Raw genomic sequence first — 19921 nt, 5'->3', positions numbered from 1 at the left:
GAGGCAGAGGCAGGCAGATGTCTGTGAGTTCCAGGAAAGGCGCCAAAGCCACACAGAGAAATCCTGTCTCAAAAAAAAAAAAAAAAAAAAAAAAAGACCACCAGAATGCCTCAGTGAAGATGGCAAACAATAGCAAGTGTAGGATTGTAGGTCAATTAGAACTCTCTCCTCATGCTGATAAGAATGTAAATAGCACAATATGAATATAGCCTGGAGAACTATTCAGCAAGGTCTACTAAAGCAGAATATTTATGGCATAGTCTATGACCCCACACTCTTCTCCTAAGTGTCTAGAACAAAACGCCTACATCTAGTCATCAAAATGTCTACAGTCATGTTTGTGAGAGCACTAAGCATAATAGCCCAAAGCCAGAAGCACTCCAAATGCCCAAAAGTAGACTGAGGCATAAAATACAGCATAATCCTGCACAGCAATAGAAAAGGAGCAAAGAGCAACATATAGCCCTTAGACGTATCTCACATAATGTGCAGGTACGAAGCAAGATACAAAGATGACATCCTGCATGACCGAATGTGGTAGTTTGAATGAGAATGGCTTCCATAGCTCATATATTTGAATTTCTGGTTCCCAGTTGTTAGACTATCTAGGAAGGATTGATAGGTGTTGTGGAGGCCCACAAGGGTTTCCTACTGAGATCTGAGCTTGCTTTACCCAGCAGGGCTGCATTAGAGGATTGCTTGACCATGTGCATGGTTACTAGGTGATTGGAAGGGTCTACACTTGGTTGAGCTAGGGGGAGGTCTTTGCTCTACTCCTTGGTATTCCTATAAATAGCCCTTTAGAAGAGACAGGAAGGGCTGGTCCAGGCCCTCCTGAGGCTATCCTGTGTTTTTATGTTTCTGTCCCCTCTGTCCTTCTATCTAATATCTTTTATCCCTCTCTCCTCAAGAGTTCCCTGTTATAAAATGTGGGAGCTTAGCTCCCACAATGTATGGCCCTGTTGGAGGAGGTGTGTCACTGAGGGTGGGCTTTGAGGTTTTAAAGCTCACAACAGGCCCAGTCTCACATACTTTCTGCCTGCTGCCTTCGGATCAGGATGTAAGCTCTTAGCTACTGCAACAGCACTGGGCCTGCCTGCCTGCCACCATGCTTCCCACCATGATGGGAATAGACTTACCCAAACTGTAAGCAAGCCCCCAATTAAATGCTTTCATTTAATAAGTTGCCTTGATCATGGTGTTTCTTCACAGCAACACAACAATAACTGAGTCACTGAACTTCCATAAAGTTTAAAGCCAGGAGAAATAGTCTGTGGGGTTGGAGGTCAGAACAGTGGTTTCTTAGGTGGGATGTGTTGAGAACCTTTGAAGAGGTTCTGGGGCCACTGTCAATGCTGTTTTTCTTGATCTGGATGTTGATTACATTATTACATTTATGTCCAAAGAATACATTAAGCCATACTCTTATTTGGGTATATTTCTCTAAGTGTTTTGTATTTTTTAGTAAAAATCTTGCTTTCAAAAGGATCATTAGCAGGATCAGTTTTTCACCTTGATCATGAAAACAACCGTGCCCCAAGCCTTAAAGAGTACAAAGTCCAGAACCTCCATTTGGAGGTCACAAGTCCCATCCTTCTTTTTTTCTTTTCTTTTTAGTTTTTAGAGATAGGGTTTCTCCGTGTAGCCCTGACTGTCCTGGAACTCACTCTGTAGATGTGAACTCACAGAGATCCACCTGCCTCTGCCTCCTGAGTGCTGGGATTAAAGGTGTGTACTACCACCACCTGGTTTCCATCCTTTTTTTAATTTTATTTTATTATTAAGAAATTTTCTATTCATTTTACATACTTTAGTAGGTAGTATATATCAAGAAAATTATCCATTTTTTGCAAAATATGTTCTGAACAACTTTAAACTTTATTAAATAAAAATTGCATAAGCACAACTGTAAAATAATGAACAGAAAAGTTAAATACAATTTATCACATGTAAAATGGATTATTGTATAATTAGCAATATCAACTCTAAAGCCCCACTTCCACAATGGGAATGGGATACGTCAATATTAATCTAATGAATTAAGTAAAAAAAAAGTAACTTTAAATGGAATAAAACTTTTCAAATAATTCAATACAGCCCTAGCAAAGCTGAGGTTTGGATTCAATGAGACCTGGGATAATAATGGATATTTACCATTATAGTTACTTCTAATCAACTTCCAAAAACTAAGGCAAGTCTCCTTAATTCTGGGAAAGAATGTGTCTTTAAATAACCATGATGCTTTTCTCAACAGTTCTGCATCCTATGCAAGTCTAGTAGAGTGTGATGGGTCAGAAAAGTATCAGTCTGTGCAATTCATTGTCCTTTCTTGTACTATTTTCAAGCTTTAAAAAATACATTTAAAAAAACCGTCCATCTTCAATTTAACAGATACAACTCCAGCTAGTCAACACTTCCTGCCTTTTCTTGCTGATGTCCCTCCTGATCTTAATCAGGAATGACATTGTGATGGGCATTCCTTTCAGGAATAAACAGTTCAAACAAGGAACAGAGTTGGCAATTAGAGAATATTGTAAAATGACAACTGCCAAGGTTTGTAAATGAGTGAGTGAAAACATAAGCAATCATTGGTGGGGGAAGAAGACAAAAAAATCATAAACTAAATCCAGCATTAAAACAATTCACAAACTAAATCCAACATTAAACCAATTCATAAACTAAATCCAACACTAAAACAATTCAGAAACTAAATCCAACACTAAAACAATTCAGAAACTAAATCCAACATTAAAACAATTCATAAACTAACCAACATTAAAACAATGTTGTTTGAACATGTGTTCTTGTGTGGGTTGAACAGCGTTTTCTAAGCTTGCAGTAGTTACTTGCAGGTATAGATGGCATTGGGCAGGACTCCCCAGGTCAGGACTACATTGAAGAGGGTGGGCTTCATCCATGTCAGGCAGCTCAGTATCTGTTTTAAATCTTTTCAACCCATCTGGCTTGAGGTATATAGAAACATGGATGGAAAAGTGCAGGGGTGCCATAGCAACCAGGTGGATGTTGTTACAGTAAGTGACAATTCAGGATTTCCCACACCATCCTCTTCCTAAAGATGGACATGTGTTGCTGAGAAAAGGTAAGTGGTTGGTCTCTAGAAATGTAATCTGCATATTTACAAGTAAAAATTCCACAGTCACTCCCATTCAGTTGTTGAGGAATCTCCTTTGAAGTCATACTGTATCTTTTCCATTCCAAAGGGTCCAGCTCAATGTTCCTTCGAGTTTTGCTCTCATTTTGTAAATATTCAAAGATGGTCTCACAAATGCTCTGCCCTGTCTGTCCCATTGAATCGAGGTATACGATACTTTGTTTTCTTAGGTCGATTACTATCAGGCTCCAATGTACCTTCTGGTGAATAGGTACTAGAATAATTTCTTTTTCAAACAGTTTTATTCCTCGAGTCCATCGTTTAACAGAACAGTAGCCGCCATGCTTTAGTTTGGGGTAAAAGAAAGTGCTGAACACATGAATAGCCGGGTACCCTTTTTTGTTATTTCTCTCAACCAGAAGATTCATGTAAAAATTGATGACCTCATCATTGAGCCACTCACCATTCTCTAGGGTGTGGATATCTCCTCGAGTAATATGCAGTTTGAATGCACTCGTTAAGATTTCCTCCTGGGGTCCTGGACCCAGTGCATTTCTTATTTCCTTTTCCATGTCCTCTGTAACATTAAGGACTTCATCCGTTCCTCTGCCCTTTTCCTGTTCTGCTACAGGATTTTTCTCTGCCATAACTACTGGCATCTTGTTGGGGAGTGACCTACTGCTGCCACTGTGCAGGAAGACTTGAGCCTCTGCTCTTGGCAAGTCAGGCTCCAAGTGGTGTCCTCTTCTTCCTTCAAGGTTTACTGCATCTTTCTTCTGTGTATCAGAAGAGTTCTCTGTACACGCCCTCACTCTCAAGTCTGGTGAGACACATTCCTTTGTGGTAACAGCAGTGGATTGTTTAGGATCACACTGAGTCGTTCTGGATCCGTGACTGTGCCCTTCCACACACCCTTTGATCTTCAAGGTGTCCACCAGGGTTGTGTGAACCCTCTGTGGTTCAGATTTCATATTATCACGGGGCGGAAGGTGCTGCAGTAACCTTTGGTACTTTTGCCTTTGGTGGTTTTTGGCATATTCCTCCATGATGCAACAGGGCCGCTTGCGACCCTTGCCACCATCCCCAGACTCTCTCCCAGTTACAGCCTGCTCCTGTGGACCTGTGGCCCACTCTAGGGGCTTTAGTTGTCTTAGAGTTTCTTGATGGAGTTCCCATAGCTCATCCTTGCCTGGCTGTTGACTTTGAAGCTCTCGGTCTTGCTGTTCCTGAGGTATCCTCTTCTGAGTTTTGCTGGGCTCTTCAAACTCCAAACCTGTTCCACCCTCATCCTGGCATTTTGGTTTTTTACCTTGTCCTAAAGCTTCAGACTTGATCTCCATCCCACCTTCATCCAAGTATTTCCGTTTTCGACCTTGCCCAGAAGCTTCAGGTTTCATCTCCATCCCGCACTGTTTAGGTTGCCACATGGACTCACTTCAGGATTTGTCTTTGCTGGGTGTCAGCTCACCAGTATGGTATAGCCTTCCTATTTCTAAACAAATGCAACCGTCTGCCTGACTCTGGCTGGGTGTTCTTGGGCTATTGTCACCCTGATATTTGAAGAATTACTTTTTCCGGTAACGGTATAATCTACAAGTTGGTTCAAAGTTGGAAACCTATTAGTCTATAGGATGAAGAGCTCGGAATAGCTTTTCTTTATAAACAAGAGTTGACTTTGGACATCAGGGTCAGTCAGAGTATGAAGCCAATTGAGCTGGCAACGGGAACTGATGGGTGAATAATCAAATGTTGGCAGTTCACCGGGGTCCACTGTGGGAAACCCCGTGGAGTTCTAGGAGTACTTCCTCAGAAGGGTCCCACAAGGGCTCAGTAACCAGCTAAAGACCCAGAATTTTGAAATCAGATGGATTGTCCTAGCCACTGTAAGACACCAGGCCTTAACCATGCAGCTAACACATTGGAGGCAAGCCTCACAAGTGATGCCTGACTCCGAGGTTGCCCTACCCACAGCCTTCAAGATTCCATAGCTGATTGTGATGTGACCTGAAAGAATGTAAATCAACATTCTTTGGAGGGTGGTGGCCCTGCTCCCCCCCCCCCCCCCCGCCCAAATGGGTTCAGGAGTTAGAAGACAGGGTTAGAGTGTTATGAACTAATCATACATATCTCAGTTCCCTTCTGTAGAGCACAGGATTACCTAGATCATCTCAGCATAATCTAGCTTGTCCTGATTAGTACATTTGTCTTTTAGGAAATTGTCCATCATGGTGAATGATAGAAAACAAAATATAATTGCCCCTCAAAATGGCTCTTTAAGATATGCTTACTAATTACCAAGAAAAAATAGAATTTTTACAGTTATAAAACCCAGTAGGTACTATTGTGTGACAAAACTTTTCATGGGGAAAAAGTGTAGATGTGAAACACACACGTCTACTCTCCCCTGATAGAGAACCCAGGACAGATCAAAGTTCAGATACCACTGAAGTCCAACTTGTTGAAGTAATAAGTTTTATTGGGGTTACTTACAATGATATGGTTGAGGGGTTATTTACAGGAGCAGAAATGACTCAAAGACAGGTGCATCATCATAGCCCGCCCTCAGCATGAGTGACAGCTCACAACAGCTGGGAACCTGGAAACACTGCACACCCTGTAGGCAACTCAACAGGCTGGAGAGTGTCCTTTCCAAGTGACTCAGTTGATCTAAACCTCTTTCAAGCAGCTGGCTGGGTTTCTGCTTCTTTAGAGGTTGGCTCTTCTGAGAGTCTTCCTTGCTGCTCGGCTTCCTTGCATCTGAGAGGGACTCTCAGCTTTTTTTGCTTATTCTGGCAAGGAGGGGTCTAGTGAATCTTGTCAGTTTCAGGGACTTCCTGAGCTCTTTTGAGTTGTTTGTCTTCCCACTTGAGGAGCTTCCCATCAGGGTGGAATGTTTCAGTCTTGGAGGAAACTGTTGCACAGCAGGTACCAACACACCAAGGATAAGTACGCTGCCAATGAGAGTAAATCAAATCTCAGCTTTGTCAATGGGATTTGTGAGAAAATGGTACATCACTACCTTGGTGACGGTCCTGGCAATCACACTAGCCCTGAATTCATCCCTAGAAAACAGTAGGGAGAATTAAATTGGAGCTGGAGTTACAGATGTGTGGTTTTTCAGTGGGTGCAGGGATCTGAATGCAGTCGACACCATTATACAACAAATACTTTACTGATTATCTCTGGCCCCTGGAGCAGCTCTTTCAATCTACTTTCAAAAGTACAGAGATTTTTTACAAAAGTGTGAGCAAAGAAGTAGAGACACATATTGTTTGTTGTTTACCATTGAAATGTAACCACTTAAAACATGTAAGTATATTTATACCAGTGTTTTATTGTAAGGGAAAATGTACTTTTTTCTGTAAAAGGTTTGACTTTCTTATGATTGTTATTTCCCCAGGTGTCATTTTATTCTTATCAGGCTTCTTTCTCTCCTTTCTATTTACACCTTGGAGATATTAGTTCACAAACAGGAAAAAAGTTCAAATTCCCACACTGATCTTTACATCGCTGAACAACCTAATGACTGGGCTCCCTTTGTAATGGTGAGCATTCTGTTTAGAGGGTAAATTTACTGCACTAGACTTGTAAAAACCGGTGTTTTTAGCTTGTGTGAGCCATGAGGAAGTTGCTCCTTCCTTGAACATACCATGTCAGCTGGCCCAAGATGATGTACTCCCTGGTGCAACTGGGTGTAGTAAGCTTTCCCGTTGAAATCACCAGCCCTCAAATAACAACACAGAGACTTATTATTAATTATGAAAGCTTGGCCTTAACTTAGGCTTTTTTCTAACTAGCTCTTATAACTTAATTAACCTGTTTCTGTTAATCTGTGTTCCATCTGGATTACCTTTCCTCTGTCCCATATGTCCAACTTTTTCTGCCTCCCATTGGCATTTCCCAAGCACCCAGACTCATCCCTTTCACTTCTTCTTTCTCTCTCTGCTGGAAATCCTGCTATCCTCTCCTGCCTACTTATTAGCCATTCAGATCTTTATTACACCAACCACAACAATACATCTTCACACAGTGTACAAATATCCCACAACATTTCCCCCTTTTTATTTAAATAAAAAGGAAAAATTTTAATTCTAACATAACAAAACTATAAACAATAAGAACAATTATCAGATAAAAGTTACATTCACAATGTTCAGTCCATTTGTATTGGCAAATTTGGAGAAAGTACTGTAATATCTATCTTTGTGAGTCCAAAGTTTTATACCTAAACCATTTTTCTATCATAACTTGCATTACCATACTAAAAATATCTTTTTAAACCTTAAAACATTTTTTAGATAAGCAACTTAAGCTTTTTTGTTTCTCAGCATTATAAACTTTACATCTCTTATGTAAATTTATTTTCTAAATTTGGTAACAAGGGAAACTATAACTATCTAATCTTCAACCCCATCAAAGCCCAGAGAAGGATATAATATTACCTTAGTAAACAGGAAGTGCTTCCAAAACTATAGAAATGGCAAAGACAGCTGGCTGCCTGGACAGATGCTCAAGGTTCCTCTACAATGTTGGGACATCCATTTTCAGCGTATAGTCCTAGAATATCTGACAGAGTTTTCTGCGAAACAGGAATTTTGAAGGACTGTCTTACCTTTTCTTGGCAAAGTTCATCCATTGCTTTCTTTTGTGTCCTCATCCAATTTGGACAGCATACTGTCAGCAGTCAAGGCAAGGGTAGTTTCTTGCCTAATGGCCAGTTCAGGCATCCTCTCAACTATTAATAGTAGTCTAAGGTGGGGTCATCCTTGTGGATTCCTGGGAGCTTCCCTAGTACCCTGTTTCTTCCTATTCCCATGATGTCTTCATTTATCATGGTATCACTTTCCTTGTTCTCCCACTCTGTCCCTGTTCCACCTTGAACCTCCCATTCCCTTATGTTCTCATCCCCCATCCCCTGCCCTCCATTACCCCCCTCACCCCTAGTTTGCTCATGTAGATCTCATCTATTTCTTCTTTGCTCAGTGATCTATGTGTCCTTCTTAGGGTCCTTCTTGTTATCCAGCTTCTCTGGAGCAGTGGGTTGTAGTCTGGTTATCCTTTGCTTTACATATAGTATCCACTTAAGAGTGAGTACATACCATGTTTGTCCTTCTGAGTCTGGGTTACCTCACTCAAGATGATATTTTCTAGTTCCATCCATTTACCTTCAAATTTCGTGATATCATTCTGAGTAATACCTCATTGTGTATATGTGTCACATTTTCTTTATCCATTCTTCAGGTGAGGAACATCTAGGTTGTTTTCAGGTTCCGGTTATTATGAATAATGCTGCTATGAACATAGTTGAGCATATGTCCTTGTGGTTTGATTGAGCATTCCTTAGGTATATGCCCAAGAGTGGTATAGATGGGTCTAAAAGTAGATTGATTCCCAATTTACTGAGAAACCACCATACTGATTTCCAAAGTGGCTGTACAAATTTGACCTCCCACGTACAGTGGAGGAGTGTTCCCCTTGCTCCACATCCTCTACAACATAAGCTATCTTCAGTGTTTTTGATCTTAGCCATTCTGACAGGTTTTAAGATGATATTTCAGTCATTTTGTTTGCATTTCCCTGATGACTAAGTGTAGCTAGAGTTTTCCTGCCTGGCCCACAGTCAGGACAAATCTTTCTCACCCGCCAGTCCCACAGCAGCTCAGACTCGACCAAGTAAACACAGAGACTTATATTGGTTACAAACTGTATGGCCGTGGCAGGCTTCTTGCTAACTGTTCTTACAGCTTAAATTAATCCATTTCTATTAATCTATACCTTGCCACGTGGCTTGTGGCTTACCGGTACTTTACATCTTCCTTGTCCTGATGGCGGCTGGCAGTGTCTCCCTCACCCAGCTTCCTGTTCTCTCAATTCTCCTCTCTGTTAGTCCCCGCCTATACTTCCTGCCTGGCCACTGACCAATCAGTGATTTATTCATTGACCAATCAGCAACACATTTGACATACAGACCATCCCACAGCAACTAAGGATGTTGAGCAATTCCTTAAATATCTTTCAGCCATTTGAGATTCTTCTGTTAAAAACTCTCTGTTTAGCCAGGCAGTGGTGGCGCACGCCTTTAATCTCAGCACTGAGAAGGCAAAGCCAGGCAGATCTCTGTGAGTTCGAGGCCAGCCTGGGATATAGAGTGAGTTCCAGGAAAGGCACAAAGCTACACTGAGAATCCCTGTCTTGAAAAAACAAAACAAAAAAAAGAATTCTCTGTTTAGCTCTGTAGACCATTTTTTAATTGGATTGTTCAGTATTTTGATGTCTAGTTTCTTGAATTCTTTATATATTTTGGAGATCAGTCCTCTGTCAGATGTGGGGTTGGTAAAGCTCTTTTCCCATTCTGTAGGCTGTCATTTTGTCTTATTAACTGTATAATTTGCCCTACAAAATCTTCTCAGTTTCAGGAGGTCCCATTTATTAATTGCTGCTCTCAGTGTCTGTGCTACTGGTGTTATATTTAGGAAGTGGTCTCCTGTGCCAGTAAGCTCAAGACTAATTCCTTCTTTCTCTTCTATCAAGTTCAGAGTAACTGGATTTATGTTGAGGTCTTTGATTCACTTTGTAGCAGATAGCTGTTCAAACAAACAAGGGTTGGGGCAGGGTTCTGTTTTTGTCTTTACAGGGTAATAGAAATACCCATCTTCCACAAATCATAAGGCCTTAGATATCCAGATGTCTAAACAGAAAGAAAAATCTATTGGTACCAATCTATGTAGGGAAATATCTCACTGCCTAACATCTATATCTCTTTAACTCTAAAAAAGTTATGGCTCCTATTCAATTATATATCAAGTTGGCTTTGGAGTTTGTATTTAGCTCCCTCCTTCTCTAAACCCAAGAATAATGCTGAAAAAAAATGAAGAGATTCTGTCTCACATCAGAAGAGCTGCCTGATGTGGGACAGAAGAAAATCAATAAAAAGGGACCATTGTCTTCAAGATTCTATTTCTCTCCATGCTTATTTTTAATCTCTTGAAATCCTTTCTTACATGTTATACCATCTTTAAATCCAAACTTTCCATTTTGATATTAATAATGTTCAAGTTTTCTACAATAAAAAACAAGTTTTTTCAAATAGCAATCTCTAAAGTCTCCAAAAGGAATATGGGGTCCCACAACAATAACTCTACCCAGTCCAGAATGATGCCATGGTACTCACAAACATTACTCAATGATCAACCTTGAACTGAAAACTCTCCAAGATAATTCCATAAAAAGATGGTTCATCATACTACACTTCTAGCCAGAATCTCAGTCAACCTTACTTATTACTCTGAGACTGGCTACAGAATCTACAGTTATTCCAACTAAGACCTAACTATCTGAGCTTTCTTACAGGACCCCACAGAGATATCATTGCCCCCTAAACAACAAAAAGCAATTCTAAGAAAATGATGCTCCCTTTCCCCAAAGGTTTCCTGTTTCTCAGCGTTATGGATAATGGTTATAGGACTGGGGAATGGAAGAAAATATTGGACTCAGTATTCTCCTTAAGGAAAAAAAGGGGGGGGATGGATAGGTGTAGGATATTAAGGTAGATTATTGTATATACTAGTAAAATAATTTAATAAAAGATCAGCTTTAGATGAATTGCACTGTTATGGATTCTTATATATTGATACAAAGGTAAACTATTTCTATATTCTTTTTTTTTTTTTTTTTTTTTTTTTGGTTTTTCGAGACAGGGTTTCTCTGTGTAGCTTTGCGCCTTTCCTGGAACTCGCTTTGGAGACCAGGCTGGCCTCGAACTCACAGAGATCCGCCTGGCTCTGCCTCCCGAGTGCTGGGATTAAAGGCGTGCGCCACCACCGCCCGGCCTATTTCTATATTCTTATTTAAGGTAATTTGTATATTGGTACAAATACAGAACCATATTTGTTGTAATGTACATATATTTCTACTCTTATTTGAAATGTTTGTATATTGATACAAATGTAAAATTATATTTGTCATACTGTATGTATGTTTTGCCTCTGTTTATGATATTTGGTATATTGATACACATTTAGGATTATTGCCATATTGCATATTGCACTATACATTCCTACTTCTGCTTTAGCTATTTTGTGTATTGTCACAATTTTTGAGGTCATTGTCACTTTACTGCACATTTGCCTACAGACTGTTTACCTTGTTTACGTGAAGCCTTAATTCTTAGGTTATCTAGATAGATAAGACTTACAGATTTATAGTCACCTATGCTTGTCATCTTTATAGTTATGTGAGTTAGGTGCTGCAAGCCACAGGAAACCCCAATGGAATTCAGCTACTATCACAAAAGCTACTACTTGGAAAAGTCAAGGACTTATCCAAAGGTCAAGCCATAGCTTAAGAAGCCTTGGTAATATTTTAGCTTGTATATACATACATACATACACACACACACACACACACACACACACACACACAAACACATATATATATATATGTATGTATAAGCTGGTTCCTAAAATGATTTTCTTGTGTGCTTCCAAGAACTCCTAACAGTGTATTTATCTAAATGCCTATCAAGCACCCAAGGCCATACAAAACAACACCTGTCTCCTAGGTCAGGCGGATAGCTTTATTTCTTGTGCAATTTAGGGTGAGACCCTCCTTTCTTATACAGCCTTACTAATAGACTCCTAACCTCTTACCTAACCACTTCTCAGATTGTAGACTGAGCACACAGACCCCCTTTTTCATATACTAACCAGTCATTAGCACTCAGGTGACCTCCTCTTTTACCACTCCCATTTTGGGTTGTAAAAGAAAGCCTGGTGGTCATTGCCTGAGGAAAATTCTTACCTGCCTTTATGACCCCGTAGAATTCAAGCCTGGTGACCTTGCTCAACCAGGGGATTGCTATTGCTTGGGTTTATAACTGGATTCCTGGGAGACTTAGGAAGAACGTGGAGAACTTAGAGATGGAGAACGGAGAGGGATAAGGAGGATTTTGACCCGAGAGTACACGTGGAGAGATGGAAGATGAGGAAGAGTCTGATAGGGAAGTACTAGCTGGGTAAGAACAAGGTGAAAAGGACCTGGATGAGGCAGAATTAAGATGGGAGAATTAAGATACAACTTAGAGGGAGCAGTAGATAAATATAGAGAGAAATCAGGCAAGAAAGGAGCTAGGTATGAGAACAGAACTGAAGCTGTGTAAATAGTATGTTCTGCCAGAGGATTAAAGCAAGTGGACTATAGAGTTTGGTGTGCTGAAATTCTATTTCCCAAAAATAGTCCTTGCTGTTTGTAGTTTCTCTCCTGAGCCCCTGGAATGTATAATATTAAGGCTGGTCCCTCTAATATTATATAAGAGTTAGGGTCTCCAGACTTACAGAAACATATGTCAGATAGATAGGTAATCTTAAAACACTTCATAGACCTAGAGAATATAGCATTTAAATATTTTGATGACTTAGAGTTTCATTGATGTGAGACACAATTGCTCCTGGCAGCACCGATCTGATCTCTAGAGAATGTTGGGCTTCTGAGGCATTTCCATTGGCAGTTTGTCTTCTTCTTGGCACAAAATGGCCTACTGGACAAAGAACTGCCCTTGCCTTGTACGAATACTGTCCCTTCTGAATGAGCGGGACACAAGTAAAAGCGACTACTGGACTCCGCCAAGACAGGGCAAGATAGTCTTTCAAAATACCTGCTTCTGAAAATGGTCTGACAGATACTCTAGGCCTGCAGCCAATTTTAATGCACCAATGATACTGAGAAACTTTAGGTGACTGTCCAGGCTGCCAGCCATTTCTGTCTACTCTTCCAAGACTCCTGAAAGTTCCTTGCATCCTTCTCCCATTTCTCAGGTATTGTTATATTCATTCTCAGGTCTTTTATGGGATTGACGACTAACAGTTATAGTTATAATCTTCTTGTATCTTAGCTAGAATATATTAAGTATTAGATTCAGGTTATTCAGGGTAGGACACCTTTTGGAATGATCTCTGTAACATGCCATTTACCTATGCTACAGACTTCTCTGGGTTTTAGTGTGTGTCTCTTGTTTGATATTGTTCTTGTTGGTTGTAGTTCTGTCTTGTCTAAGTCATTATTCCTTATTCCTCCTGGAAATTATTTGACAATCATTCCTATATATAGTACTATTGTATATAGTTTTGTATTAAGTTAGAACTTTCTTATTTAGACAAAACGGGGAGTGTAGCTGGAGTTTTCCTGCCTGGCCCACAGTCAGGATAAATCTCTCTCACCTGCCAATCCCACAGCCACTCAGACCCGACCAAGTAAACACAGAGACTTATACTGGTTACAAACTGTATGGCCGTGGCAGGCTTCTTGCTAACTGTTCTTACAGCTTAAATTAATCCATTTCTATTAATCTATACCTTGCCACATGGCTCGTGGCTTACTGGCATCTTCACATGCTGTTTCTCATCGTGGCGGCTGGCAGTGTCTCTCTGACTCAGCCTTCCACTTCCCAGCTTTATTCTCCTCCTTGTCCCGCCTACACTTCCTGCCTAGCCAATGGCCAATCAGTGTTTTATTTATTGACTAATTAGCAACACATTTGCCATACAGAACATCCCACAGCAGGGGAGATGTAGTGGGTAGCTGTTTCAGCTTTGACCTTGAAGCACTGCCCCTAGTGAGGTAGCAGGTAACTGCCACACCTGCCTGTAATCTGCCCCTGGGATGTGGCTGAGACAGATGAGTACGTGCTGGCTCTCTTAGCTCCTCATGATCTTGGATGCTGGATTGCAGACCAAGTCAGAGTTCTCCAGACAACCACACTGGACTGCATGTTACCTCTCCTGGATCCTGTAACTGACCCCTTTATTGGTTGTAAATTACCCTGGAATAAATCTTGTTTAACTACCAGATAAACGACATAAAATTGCCTTGTTAATTGATGCTATACCACTTGGATTTGAGTTTTATGCATGGCAACAGATATGGATCTATTTGAAATCTTCTACATGTTGACATCTAGTTATGCCAGCATCATTTGTTGAAGATGCTTTTTCCCCCATTGTACAGTTTTGGCTTCTCTGTAAAAAATCAGCTGTTCATAAGTGTGCAGATTAATGTCAGGGTCTTCAATTTGATTTCATTGGTCCACATGTCGGTTTTTATGCCAGTACCAAGCTGTTTTTATTACTATAGCTCTATAGTAGAGCTTGAGGTCAGGGATCATGATGCCTTCAGAGGTTACTTTATTGTATGGGATTCTTTTAGCTATCCTGGATTTTTTATTTTTCCATATGAAGTTGAATAGTGTTCTTTGTAAGTCTGTGAAGAATTGTGTTGGAATTTTGATGGGGATTGCATGGAATCCATAGATTGCTTTTGGTAAGATTGTCATTTTTACTATGTTAATCCTACCCATCCACGAGCATGGGAGATCTTTCCATTTTCTGTTATCTTCAATTTCTTTCTTTAGAGACTTAAAGTTCTTATCATACAGGTCTTTCACTTGCTTAGTTAGAGTTACCCCAAGATATTTTATACTATTTGTGACTATTGTAAAGGGTGATGTTTCTCTGATTTCTTTCTTAGCCCATTTATCTTTTGTATATAGAAGGGCTACTGATTTTTTTTAAGTTAATATTGTATCCTGCCACATTACTGAAGGAGTTTATCAGCAGTAGGAGTTCCCTGGAATAATTTTTGGGGTCACTTATGTATACTATCATATCATCTGCAAGTAGTGAAAGTTTCACTTCTTCCTTTCTAATTTCTATCCCTTTGATTTCCTTTTGTTGTCTTATTGCTCTAGCTAGAACTTCAAGTACTATATTGAATAAATATGGGGAGAGTGGACAGCCTTGTCTTGTTCCTGATTTTAGTGGAATCGTTTTGAGTTTCTCTTTATTTAATTTGATGTTGGCTTTGGCTTGCTGTAAATTGCCTTTATTATGTTCAGCTATGTTCCTTGTATTCTTGATCTCTCCAAGATCTTTATCACAAAGGGGTGTCGGGTTTTGTCAAAGACTTTTTCAGCATCTAATGAGATGATCATGTGGTTTTTTTTCTTTCAGTTTGTTTATATGGTGTATTACATTGACGGACTTTCATATGTTGAACCATCCTTGCATCCCTGAGGTGACTTGGTGGTGGATAATTTTTTTGATGTGTTCTTGGATTTGGTTTTCCAATGTTTTATTGAGTATTTTTGCATCAATGTTCATGAGGAAGATTGGTCTGTAACTCTCTTTTTTGTTGCATCTTTGTGTGGTATAGGTATCAGGGTAACTGTAGCCTCATAAAAAGAGTTTGGTAATATTCCTTCTGTTTCTATTCTGTGGAACAATTTGAAGAGTATTGGAATTAGCTCTTCTCTGAAAATCTGGTAGAATTCTGTGCTGAATCCATCTGGTCCTGGACTTTTTTTGGTTGGGAGACTTTTAATGACTTTCTATTTCCTTAGGGGTTATTGGTCTACTTAAATAGTTTATCTAGTCTTGATTTAACTTTGCTATGTGGTACCTATCCAGAAAATTGTCCATATCTTTCAGACTTTCCAATTTTGTGGAGTAGATGTTTTTGAAGTGTGACCTGATGATTCTCTGGATTTCCTTGTTGTCTGTTGTTACGTCTCCCTTTTCATCTATGATTTTGTTAATTTGGATGCTCTCTCTCTGCCTTTTGGCTAATTTGGATAAAGGCTTGACTATCTTGTTGATTTTCTCAAAGAACCAACTCTTTGTTTCATTGATTCTTTGTATTGTTCTCTTTGTTTCTATTTTATTGATTTCAGCTCTCAATTTTATTATTTCCTGGTGTCTATTCCTCCTGAGTGAGTTTGCTTCTTTTTGTTCTAGAGCTTTCAGGTGTGCTGTTAAGTCACTAGTGTGAGATATCTCCATCTTCTTTATGTGGGCATTTAGTGCTATGAATTTTCCTCTTAGCACTGCTTTCATAGTGTCCTATAAGTTTGTATATGTTGTACTTTCATTTTCATTGAATTCTAGGAAATCTTTAATTTCTTTCTTTATTTCTTCCTTGACCCAGTGGTGATTAAGTTGGGCATTATTCAGTTTCCGTGAGACTGTAGGCTTTCTGTAATTTTGTTGTAGTTGAAATCTAACTTTAAGTCATGGTGGTCTGATAAAATACAAGAGGTTATTTCATTGTTTTTGTATCTGTTGAGATTTGCTTTGTGACTGAGCATGTGGTCAATTTTAGAGAAGGTTCCATGGTGTGCTGAGAAGATGGTATATTCTTTTTTGTTAGGGTGGAATGTTCTGTAGATATCTATTAAGTCCATCTATTGAGTCATAATGTCTATTACTTTCCTTATTTCTCTGTTAAGTTTCTGTCTGGCACATCTGTCCATTGGTGAGAGTGGGATGTTGAAATTTCCCACTACTAGTGTGTGGGATTTGATGTGTGATTTAAGCTTTAGTAATGTTTCTTTTACAAATGTGGGTGCCCTTGTATTTGGGGCATAAATGTTCAGAATTGAGACTTCATCTCAGTAGATTTTCTCTGTGATAAATATGTAATGTCCTTCTCGATCTCTTTCGATTAATTTTAGTTTGAAATCTATTTTATTAGATATTAGGATAGCTACACCAGCTTCCTTCTTAAGTCCATTTGATTGGAAAGTCTTTTCCCAGCCTTTTACTCTGAGGTAGTATCTGTCTTTGAAGTTGAGGTGTGTTTCTTGTATGCAGCAGAAGGATGGATCCTATTTTCATATCCATTCTGTTAGCCTGTGTCTTTATAGGCAAATTGAGACTAATGATATTAATGGATATTAATGACCAGTAATTGTTAATTCCTGTTATTTTTAGTGGTAGTGTTGTGTGTTTCTCTTCTTTGGTATTTGTTGGTGTGGGATTTTCTATTGCTTGTGTTTTCATGGGTGTATCTAACTTCCTTAGGTTGGATTTTTCCTTCTAGTGCTTTCTGTAGGGCAGGATTTCCAGATAGGTATTGTTTAAATCTAGTTTTACCATGGAATATTTTGTTTACTCTGTCTATGGCGATTGAGAGTTTTGCTGGGTGTAATAGTCTGGGTTGGCATCCATGGTCTCTTAGTGTCTGCATAATGTATGTCCAGGACCTTCTGGCTTTCAGAGTCTCCATTGAGAAGTCAGGTGTTATTCTGATGGGTCTGCCTTTATATGTTACTTGGCCTTATTCCTTTGCAGCTCTTAACATTTTTTCTTTATTCTGTATGTTTAGTAGTTTGCTTATTATGTGGCAAGGGGACTTTTTTTTTGGATCTAGTCTGTTTGGTGTTCTGTAAACTTCTTGTATCTTCATAAGCATTTCCTTCTTTAGGTTGGGAAAGTTTTCTTCTTTGATTTTGTTAAATACATTTTTTGTGCCTTTGAGTTGGTATTTTCCTTCTATCCCTATTATTCTTTGGTGTTCCAAATTTCCTGGATGTTTTGTGTTATGACTTTGTTGGCTTAAGTGTTTTCTTTGACTGACAAATCTGTTTCCTCTATTGTATCTTCAATGCCAGAGATTCTCTCTTCCATCTCTTGTATTCTGTTGGTTATGCTTGCATCTGTAGTTCCTGTTCATTTATTCAGATTTTCCATGTTCAGCAGTCCCTCAGTTTGTATCTTTTTTATTGCCTCTATTTCAGTTTTCAAATCTTGAACTGTTTCCTTCACCTGTTCAATCTCTTTTTCTTGACTTTCTTTAAGGGATTTATTGATTTCTTCCAATTTTTTGTTTGTCTTTTCCTCAATTTCTTTAAGAGAATTTTTCATTTCCTCTTTAAAGGCCTCTATCATCTTCTGAAAGTTAATTTTAAGGTTGATTTCTTCTGCTTCTTCTGTGTTGGGATGTTCAGGTCTTACTGATGTAGAACCACTAGGTTCTGATGATGCCATATTTGTATTTTTGTTGTTGACTGTATTTTTGCACTGGCATCTACCAATCTCTTCCTCCACTCGGTGCAAGCAGTGTCTGTGTCTGAGGAAGCCTCTCTGGGTCCAATTGATACTCTTGGTCCAATGGGAGCTCTTGGTCTAATTGGGACTTTTGGTCCAATTGGTGCTGATGGACTCTGTCTCAGGGAGCAGCTGTTTCCAGCTAGTGCAAGGTAGGCTTATGTGTCCGGTGGTCACTGATGCCGCAGGGGATGGTTGGCTTAGCAAGGACTAGTAATCACAATCTCTATTGTAACTAATAATAACAGTGTGATTGATAATAATGGTTACTAATAATAACCCGTGGAATCACTGCTGGGTGGCAGGATCTATGCTCCACATTAATTTTCTCAGTCCTTTAGAATCTATCTCCACAGTGTACTTGTATCACCAGTGGCCAGAACAGTACCAGGCATAGAATAAACCCTTAACATCCATTGAAAGCATTGTATGGTAGGCTTTTATTTGGCTAATGCCCCGCCTGCAGGGCTTCAATGGGTTCTCAACCACCCTAAGGACGGAATGATAGGGACAGGAGATACAAAGGAAATACACCAAGTCTAGATTCTGATCAAGGTGCAACTTTATTTTTCTCCAAGAGGGTTTATATAGTTCCTGCAGGGTGGGGGGAGCAAGAAGCTGTCATCTGCATAAGGTGGGGTAAGCTAACAGGATGTTTGTATAGGATGTTTACAGGGTGAAAGGGTCAAGGGCTCTGACTCAATGTCCTGTTGCTAGGCAACCTGACTGTAAGATGATCTAGTTCCCTGTGTTATGGGGGTCTGTATTTTTCCACTAATTAGAGATTCTGTCCTTGTCCCTGACAGGCTAAGCAGGGTATTGAGGTTTAAGGTCAGCAGAGTTGAACTGTAAAGTCAATAGTGGAGAACTAGAGCCCTGCTCCTATGGGTCTCCAGAGACAGTTAACATTAGTTTCGTCATCATTTTGAGTCAACTCCAACAGAGACATGGCTGAAGAGCTTCAGGTGAACTTCCTCCATGGTTTACTCAGAAAAACCTGAGAAAGTGTACCCCAAATGAGAGCCATTAAAAAAATTAATGTAAAAGGTAACTTCTCACTTCTGCCATATGCTATTAGTTAGAACTGAGTCAACATGTCCATATTTGTGGGGCGAGGGTTACACAAGAGCATAAATACCAAGAGGCAGGAATCCTTGTTGGCCATCACTGGGCTGTCTGCTGCAGCTTTCACCTGCTGCCCTTACAGCTGTTCCAGTCAAAGACCAGCGCCATCAGGGCTGCGTTGTAGCTGAAGTTTTCTCTGGTCCTGCCCAGCCCCACGGATCCCACAGCCACTTATAAAATAATCACTCAGAAGCTTATAATAATTAAAACCGCATGGCCATGGCTCAAGCCTTTTGCCAGCTAGCTCTTATATCTTAAATTAGCCCATAACTATTAATCTATGTATGGCTACATGTTCCGTGGCTTTACCTGCATCCCATTACATGTTGCTCCTTGGGCAGCTCGCTGGCATCTCCTCCTTCCTGTCTCTCTCTTTGAATTTTCCACCTGCTTCTAAAGCCATAGGCCAAATGGCTTTATTTATCAACCAATCAGAGCAACACATATTCTCAGCATTCCATATCCCTTCCCCTTTACTGTCTAATCAAAAAGGACATTTCTAACTTTAACATTCCTATACTTCCTGCTTGGCTACTGGCCAATCAGCATTTTATTTATCAACCAATCAGAGCAACACATATTCACAGTGTACAGAAAGACATTCTTCCATCACTTCCCCTTTTCAGTCTAAATAAAAAGAAGGTCTTAACTTTAACTATTAAAATTACATATAGCAAAACAGTTACCAAGCCAGAATTACTGTACAATATCTAGTCTATTTATATTTGGCAAATTCAAAGAAAATATTCTATTTATCCTATATTTGTGAGTCTAAAGTTTCATATCTAACTTATCTTTTATCATGACT

General features: G+C 39.6%; 1 protein-coding gene across 1 annotated transcript; it reads right to left on the bottom strand.

The window, feature by feature from the left end:
• Positions 1-3027: 3027 nt before the first annotated feature.
• Positions 3028-4539, bottom strand: LOC128113273 (sentrin-specific protease 2-like). Its single transcript, XM_052742840.1, has one exon. The coding sequence runs from the start codon at positions 4537-4539 to the stop codon at positions 3028-3030; it is 1512 nt and encodes a 503-aa protein (XP_052598800.1).
• Between the last annotated feature and the right edge of the window lie 15382 nt (positions 4540-19921).

Source organism: Peromyscus californicus, unplaced genomic scaffold, assembly GCF_007827085.1.
Source record: "Peromyscus californicus insignis strain IS unplaced genomic scaffold, ASM782708v3 Scaffold_18__1_contigs__length_77618521, whole genome shotgun sequence".
Lineage (NCBI taxonomy): Eukaryota > Metazoa > Chordata > Mammalia > Rodentia > Cricetidae > Peromyscus > Peromyscus californicus.
This window is presented reverse-complemented; position numbering and strand designations above follow the sequence as displayed.